Genomic DNA, 8,942 nt, shown 5'->3' with positions numbered 1-8,942 from the left:
AAGATAAGGATAAAAGATGATCAGCTCGGGTACCCGACATCAACCAAGAGATGGGACCGAGACAAGAACAGGGATAAGGTCAAGGATAATTTGATACAGACCGGTGATCTTCCAAAGGACAATTCTCGCCTTACCAGAGAGCCTAAGGATGCGATAGCAAAGGGTTTCGGTCCTCGGATAGGTTTGCTGCTGGTAGAAGAACCAATCACGGTCAGAACAACACGTCGTTACAAGAAAAAGAGGTATCGGGGACTGAGGATTTCTCATATCTCAGGCTATCAGATTATTTCAACATCAGCGTAGTGAAGCTAGTATCGGCAATGAGAAACATCAAGGAAGCACGATTCCTCAAGCCAATCAGAGCCAATCCTAGCCAGAGAGATACCAACTTATGGTGCGAATATCATGGAACTCATGGTCACATAATTAGGTATTGCCGACATCTCCACGAGGAAGTGGCAATGTTGTTGATGAACGGCCACCTCAAGGAGTTCTTGAGCGACCAAGCTAAGAACAATTACGGTCGCAGCCAGGACAATGCAGAACCCTCAAAGATAAGGGAAAACCCTCATCACCTAACTATCAAGATGATTTTTGGAGGGAATGAAATCAACGGTGTAACTTTCTCGGCAGCCAAGAAAACAAAAGTATTAGTGACTCAAAGCAAGAGACTCTGGGAAATCGCCGAAGACGGCATCACCTTCATGGAGGATGATGCCAATGGACTTCTTCTTCCACACAAAAACACCCTGGTAATTTCTCTTAATGTTCTAGATTTCGAGATTAAACGTGTTTTAGTTGACCTGGGAAGTTTAGCCAACATCATTCAATAGAGAGTGTTGGAGCAAGCCAAATTAATCGGAAGTATCATTATGGTAACAAAACTCCTCATCAGGTTCAATTTAGCAAGTATGACAACCCAAGGGGAGATCCTGCTATCTAGAAATGCCGAAGGGGTCACAAAGACCACCTTATTTGAAGTGGTAGACGGCAACATGGGCTACAACATAATTCTCGGTAGACCATGGTTACATGAGATGAAGGTCATACCATCAACATATCACCAACTACTAAAATTCCAGACCCAGAGGGAATCAAACAAATAAGAGGAGACCAACCGGCAGCGAGAGAAATAAATGCAGTATCAGTTTCTAGCAATAAAGGGAAGGAACTCAACAAATAGAAATTAAAGGAACCGAAGCCTACTCCCATACCGAGCGAAGATGATAAAGGCGAGGAGTCATTGGAATCCAACCAGGTACCGAGATACTTTCAAGTATCGGAAGAGACAGATGCAACCAAGCCCATGACAAAAGAACTTGAACACGTGGCTTTGTTCGAGGAATTCCTGGAGAGAAAATTTCACTTGGGAATAGGACTCAATCCCAAGCTTAGGTCATGATTTATTAATTTCCTTAAAACTAACATTGATTATTTCGCATGGTCGCACACGGATATGATAGGTATCCCACTAGAGGTGGTCGTGTGCAAGCTAAGCCTAGACCCAAGCATCCCACCGGTAAGGCAAAAGAAGAGCCCAATAGCCGAGGTCAGAAACAGGTTTGTTAAATAAGAGGTAACTCGGTTACTTGACATAGGTTCAATCTGGGAGGTAAAGTATCCCGATTGGCTAGCTAATGTAGTTGTAGTTCCAAAAAAATAACAAATTTTGAATGTGCATAGATTATCAATACTTGAATAAGGCGTGCCCAAAAGACTCATTCCCACTTCCAAACATCGACCAAATGATTGATACAACAGCCGGGAATGAGGAATGAGTTTCCTTGATGCTTATTCCGGGTATAATCAAATTAAGATGAACCCGCAGAACCAGGGCTTAAAAATGTCGGAGCCATATTGGCACATATTGTTATAATGTGATGCCCTTCGGCTTAAAAACGTCGAAACCACTTATCAGAGGCTCGTGAACAAGATGTTCGAGAAACAAATAGGTAAAATAATGGAATTATACATAGATGACATGTTGGTCAAGTCTTTGAATGTAGGTAACCATTTAAAACACCTCCAGGAAACATTCGATATCCTGCGGAAGCGCAACTTGAAACTCAACCCCGAAAAATGTGTGTTCGGGGTTAGCTCCGGTAAGTTCTTGGATTTCTTGGTTTCACAAAGGGTCATCGAGGTAAATTCCATTAAGATCAAAGCCATAGAGGACATCCCAGACCAGCTGACAAACGTGAAAGAAGTTCAAAGGCTAACCGGAAAATTGGTCGCTCTAAGCAGGTTCATCTCTCGATCTTCCAAAAAATGTCATCACTTCTTCTCACTTCTGAATAAGAAGAAGAAGAAGAAGAAGAAGAAGAAGAAGAAGAAGAATTTTGAATGGACTTCAGTATTCCAACAGGCCTTAAAAGACCTAAAACGTTACCTACCAAACCCTCCGCTACTATCAAAACCGAGGGAAGGTGAACAACTGCTAATATACTTAGCGGTCTTGGAGGTAGTAGTAAGTGTCATTCTAGTTCGGTATTATGTTAGCAAAATTTTGTTAGGAGCGGAAACTTATTATTCGCACCTCAAAAAACTGGCCTCAGTTCTCGTAGTCGCCTCTTGAAAGCTTAGGCCTTATTTTCAGTGCCACTCGATAGCCGTTGTGACAACTTTTCCCTACGGAATGTCCTTCACAAACTTAAGTTTTCAGCGCGGTTGGCCAAATGGTCAATTGAAATTAGCGATATTGAATATAAGCCTAGGACTGCGATCAAATCACAAGTTTTGGCCAACCTTTATGGCCGATTTTAGTCCTAGGTTATTGGATTTGGCTGCAGAAGAAGTGGTTATGGTGTCGGAAATGACATCAGGAGATTGGACCTTGTTCATGGACGGAGCTTCCAATGTGAAAGGGTCCAGGCTCAAGGTGGTTCTAATCACGCCTTCGGGGAAAACCCTAAGGCAGGACATAAAAGCTATTCTATTGACTATCAATAAAGCCGAGTATGAGGCTTTGATTACAGGACTCGAACTGGCCTGGGGACTTGGCTCCGAGGTCATTGAAATCAAATGAGATTCCTAATTGGTAGTAAACCAAGTGTATGGAATTTTTATACAAAAGAGTAACGCGTGCAATAATATATGATTAAAGTTCAAACTTTGCTTACACGATCACACACATCCCGAGAGAAGAGAACGTAGAAGCAGATGCATTGGCCAATTTTGGGTCGTCCATGGAGATGAAAGGATATGACTCTGGTATTGTCATTCAACTTAAGCATTCGGTACTCGATGTGGACGGCTATTATGAAGTAAATACAACCAACCTAGTATGGGATTGGAGGAATGAGTTCATCGATTACCTTCAGCATGGCAAGCTACTCGAAGACCCGAGGGCATCCCAGGCACTACGCGTCAAAGCGGCTCGCCACAGCCTCTTGGGTAAACAGTTATATAGAAGATCGTTCCAAGGCCCGTTGGCCCGATGTTTAGGAGTGTTGGAGGTAGACTACGTCATGAGAGAGGTCTACGAAGGAATTTGCGGGAACCATTCCAGTGCAGATCCGTTGGTGATAAAGTTGATTAGGGTAGGACACTAGTGGCCCCAGATAGAGCAAGACACAAAGGCGTTCATTCAGAGATGCGACAAGTACTAGCGTCACGCACAATTGGTACACCAGCCGGTAGAGCTATTACATTCGGTTTTGTCTCCATGGCCATTCATGAAATGGGGGATGGATATAGTTGTGCCATTGCCACCGAGTCCCGAAAGGTAAGATTCCTTTTAATTTTAACTGAATACTTCACTAAATAGGTTGAAGAAGGTCCTTACCAAAATATCGGTGTGCCCGAACTGGTCGACTTCCTATGTGAAAACATAATTTGCCGATTTGGAATACCAAAGGATATGGCCTGTGATAACGAAGCACAATTCATAGGCTCCAAAATCACAAAATTTCTTAAAGACCTAAAAATCAAAAAGATTACTTCCTTACCATATCATCTGAGCGCTAATGGTCAGGCAGAATCAACCAATAAGGTGATTATTCAAAAGCTCAAAAAGAGGTTAGAAGCAGCTAAAGGCAAACGGCCGAAACAGTTACCTTAAGTACTATTAGGCATACTAGATGATGGCAAAATCAAGCACGGTAGAGACACCTTTCTCTCTCGTATACGGCTCAGAAGTTCTGATCCCGGTGGAAGTAGGAGAACCAACCTTACAATTCTTCCGAGCAGACGAAGATGCAAATGATGAGGCATTGCTGGTAAAGTTGGAATTGCTTGATAAACGCAGGGACTTGGCACACGTGAGGATGGTGGCTCAGAAATAAAGGATGGAAAGATACTATAACCGGAGGGCCAATCTCTACTACTTTAAAGTAGGAGACTTGGTTTTGAGGAAAGAGACTCAGAACATTAGGGAAATCAATGCTAAAAATCTGGGTCCAACTTGGGAAGGTCCCTACCAAGTTTCCGCTGTCACTAGAAAGGGATCATACCATATAGAGAATCAAGATGTAGTCAAATTTCAAGAAACAAGAATGTGACTCTTTTTAAAAGGTATTACTACTGATGAATCCTACTTATACTGAAAGTATGTGCTGCACTCTTTTTTCCTTCGACCAGTTTTTATCCCAATCGGGTTTTTCTGACAAGGTTTTTAACGAGGCAACAACGGAAAGCATACTACTTAAGGAACATCATCAGCAACGTTAAGACCTTTAAAAGACAAGGAACTGAAACAACAAGACAATATGGGATGGTTAGATAGTCTTTGGCTCGATAGCAAAGTTCCTAAAGGGAAACGAAGCTTGCCATCGGACCAAATATTATCCAACTGTTCACAAGTGTTTTTCCTCAAAGTAGTAAGACTTCCAGTGTTCCAATTGGTATACTTCGCATTCGAACACTAGGGGAATAGTATGAGAATACGGAAACATGATTACCACAAAAATTGGGATTGCAAGACCCGGGAACAATAATGTCTCATCTGGACCGGGGATTTCATGACCAGCCCTATAGAAAAAGTTGTACTAATTAGCCACATGTATTGGCAATTTCTTTTTTTAACATTCGAACGCTTATGTACTTTTAAAGATGAAAGGAATAAAATAAAGTCCTTTTGTTTTATCTTGTTTCTTGTCCAAACGGTGATTTAATTTTTCATTTGAAAGTTAACAAAAAAACTTCAAATGCTTGTGCCGGAATGAACAGGAGATATCCTCTTCAAGGGCACCGTAATCATAAGAGGGCCCTATCTTATGAAATCCTTATAGTAAAGGGTTGGTTCCGGAAGAATTTATGCTCAGAGCCCAAAAGCTATCGAAAGACAATACACACAAAGCCTTATTTAATTCGACGCAAAAGGAATGAACTTTGCGTAATACTTACACAAAAAGCCTTTTGTATTTATCAATATGCCAAACAGCATAAGTACAAAGGTACAAAGGGAAGACATCAAAAGAAAAAGAGGAAAAATCTTAACTTCATCGCCACCGAAACTTGGGGGAGAGAGGCATCTACGCTCCCCCCCCCCCCCCACTCCCCGGAGAAATGGGCGGGTCTGCCGCCAGTGTAGGATCTTGGCCTTCGTTAGCATCCTCTTCAAGTTCCTCCTAGTACTAGAAAAGTCAGTTGCGTCAGGCTGAGCCAGGAAACGTTCTTGAGCAGCTAACTCTAGTGCTCAGGCCTTGGTAATCTCATCATCAATATCAATAACGCCTTCTTTGGCCTCCTCCAAGGTTTTCCTCCTTATATGGTACATAGAGTATGTCTTTTCAAAGATGAGGGAATCTCCTTAGTGCTGGAGCTTTGCCTTAAGTCTGTCAACCTCGGCCAAAAGGCCATCCTGCTCGGACCTTGTGGCACCAAGGCTAAGATCAAGATCACGGATTGTAGATATGTGAACCCTATTTTGATCCATGATTTTATTATACCTATCTTCCATCCGAGCCCGCTTCTCCTCGGCAGCAGCAGCCTCTTCAGTTTTGGAGTTCAAGGCTGCCTCCAAAATATTTGCTCGTTCAATAGACGCAGACTTACGCTTGGTAGCAGCAAGAGCAATGCCTTGAGATTCAGCCATCCTAGCCTTGGCATCGTAATGTTGTGCATGTAGTTGAGTGGCTTCTTGACTATTAGTCATCGCCTCCTGCTCACTCTATTGCAACCGAGCCTCAAGCTTGGCCGCTTCAGCAGCCTTTGCCTTTAGTACCAGGACGCACACAACGAGATGATTCCTCTCGGCCAACAGTTGATCCCGCTCGGACATAAGTCCTTCTTTATCAAGGATCAATCTATGCATGCCTTCGGTAGTAAGGAAATTGACCTGCAAAACTTATACCAGAGTTAGAAAACCCATTATAACAGATAAACAAAAAATAAACAGTAAGTGAACAAGTATGTTACCGCTGCCGCATTGTGCATGGCGTTGTTCAACATACACTCCCTGGAAAGGGAATGTATCTTATTCTTATATTTATCTGAATCCAGCGGCTTCAGGTAATTGGCAAGCTCCACCGGCCTAGACAGCAGATAGCACTCCTTCGGAACCGAGAGAGTGACTCTCCTCTTTCCTTGGGGATCCAAAGAAGGGGTTGAATAATTGTGCCCCAAATTCCCGTGATCGGGAGACTGGGAGGAGAAACAGCTTCTTCTCGGACATCGGTGGATGTTGAAAGAGATGTAGTAGTTGCTAGTGATGAGGGCACAACTGGTGTGGAGGGGTATAAAGCTGATGGTGTTGTAGGTTGAGAAGTAGCTGCAATAGGGGCAGTGCTAATTATTGGTTGCTTATCAACCAAAGGTAGAAAAGTCCCAGTTTCCGACCTTACAGGACCGGGAGAAGCAACTGGGACCGAAAATCGAGAATCGACATTCTCTACCATCTCGATTTTTTCCCAAAGTGATCGAACCTCGGCATTCTCTACCATCTCGATTTCTCCCCAAAGTGTTTGGACCTTGCCTTCGGTTGGGGTTCTAAGCTCTCTAGATTGAGCATTCTGTTGAGCTGATGAAGATCGTTGTCTCCACTGAAGGGGAGCCTCTTCATCATTAGCTTTCCCATCATTATCAATGACCACAGTAGTTGCGGCTAACTCGGTATGGCCTTCTTTATTTTCTTATTTTTATCCCCATCCGAGGAAGAATGTCGTCTTTTTGGTTGCTTGTTATCTGGTTGGGGACTCTGGGTGGAAGCTCCTGAACCGGAGTCTAATCCAAGGGCACCACTCCGAGTAAGAGCTTTCTGCAACAAATCTCGCAGCCTCTGCAGGATCGGCCAAAACCTTGACTTCGGGGCAGGTAACAAAACCCTGCGGGAGCCCTAAATCGAGTAAAAATATATGGTTAGCAAGTTTCTTATGTACTTACAGAGGCGGAAAGTAGAAAGAATCAGTTTACCGTGGTTCTTGGCCTTCCACTAGTATTTGGGGCGAATTCTGTCCACCGACGGGAATTTGGCATGGTAAGATCCAGAATCTTCTGAACCCGTTGGTACAGGCCTTCTACCCGCGGTGGTCTCCATCGAGTAGCTAAAATAACGAGAAAAAAAGGGTTAGCAATGACAGGTAACAGTCTTTTTACGGAGAAAGAGTTAGATGAAAAACTTACCTAAACGACTCCATGATTCGAGAAAATATTGAGTTGTGGCCGGGATGATATCCTTGGTAACAATGAAGACAAACCTCTCCATCTACCCACGGTCATTGACATCATCCATGCTGGTAAGCAAAGCATGGTGGTCGTGCTTGCTAAAATTTATTACTCCCCCACGGAAAATTTTGGGGGAGTAGAGGTTCATCATATATGCTAGGGTTAGGGTTTTCCCCGTCTCCGTGCACAGTTGGCGCAGGCAAACTGTCGTTCGCCATACATAGGGGCCCACTTATACCAAGAAGACCTGGTACCGATGGCGAAACTCCAAGATCACGGGGTCAAGTCCCCCGCTCGAAGAAAACGGACCCAAAGTAAAGGGGTACGTACAGACATTCGTAAACCCCTTCTTGGTAAAGGTAACACACTCCACCAGGTCAGGAGCAATGATGTTTAGGTCATGGTAGTCACAATTGTACTTCACAGTAGAAATAATAGAAGGACGAATAGACGAGGGATACCTACTAACAAGACAAGTTCGAGGATTCGCGGAAGGGAACTTCTCTTGAAAGTCGTTAATAGTGCTCAAGTGTTTGGGTATGATTGTGCTCACCGTATGAGGATCAACATCAATATCAACCTCTTTGTCTTTGCTTCTCTTTAGGCCTCCACCGAAGGGAAGACCAGAGTTTTTAGAGGACTGAGTAAAAGAAGCCATGATAACAAAGTGTTTATGGGTTAAGAGCAAAGGAAAGAGATGAAAGCAGAAGAAGGTTAGGAGCAAAGAAGATAATAAACTTATGAGGGCTTTGGATAGTGAAAGAGGTAAAATGGTGTGTATAACTAAGGATATAAACGGCAGAAATCATGGCCATGATTACCTCGAGAACCGGTGAAAATATTGTTGAATCGTGGGGCAACAGATATTCGGGGTATTAAATGCAAACATACATGTGTCCTATCAAGCGTTAGAGACTATTCAGAAGGCTTCAAAAAGATTTCCCGCCAAGAAAGGAATCTTCACCAACTTCTTGATGACACAAAGATGTGTCATCGGAAAGCAGGGGGAATATCTGTATAAGGTAAAATTGACTTATATTAAATGATCAAATGATAGGATGATACGTGGAACTGGAGATAGATGAAATAGAAATCAAGTGAGAATCGGGATCGAGAAAAACAGTTGTAGTTGGCAACGGATAAACCCCGAGGGAAACGCGATCAACGTGAGCGGGTTGAATGTTTGTCACCAGATGGCATTTAATGAAGAATATTCCCTAATATCAAATAGGCAGATGTTGCAGAGAATTTTGACATTCAGAGCCTGTCGTTACATATTCATCAATGGCCCCATTTATTGTTATTTAAGAGGGGCTCGATCACAGGATCTTATTTCCTAG

At 43.1% G+C, this 8,942-nt stretch overlaps 1 protein-coding gene across 1 annotated transcript; it reads left to right on the top strand.

Annotated features, from left to right (window-relative positions):
• Positions 1 to 320: 320 nt before the first annotated feature.
• LOC138886068 (uncharacterized) lies at positions 321 to 833 on the top strand. The gene has a single exon (XM_070167095.1). The coding sequence runs from the start codon at positions 321 to 323 to the stop codon at positions 831 to 833; it is 513 nt and encodes a 170-aa protein (XP_070023196.1).
• Positions 834 to 8,942: the final 8,109 nt, after the last annotated feature.

The sequence above is a fragment of the Nicotiana sylvestris genome, chromosome 2 (genome assembly GCF_000393655.2).
Source record: "Nicotiana sylvestris chromosome 2, ASM39365v2, whole genome shotgun sequence".
Taxonomy (NCBI): domain Eukaryota; kingdom Viridiplantae; phylum Streptophyta; class Magnoliopsida; order Solanales; family Solanaceae; genus Nicotiana; species Nicotiana sylvestris.
The sequence above is the reverse complement of the archived record's forward strand: the minus strand, read 5'-3'. Positions and strand labels throughout refer to the sequence as shown.

Excerpts from the sequence above, each read along its gene's own strand:
- LOC138886068 (XM_070167095.1), top strand. The coding sequence starts at position 321 with ATGAGAAACATCAAGGAAGCACGATTCCTCAAGCCAATCAGAGCCAAT.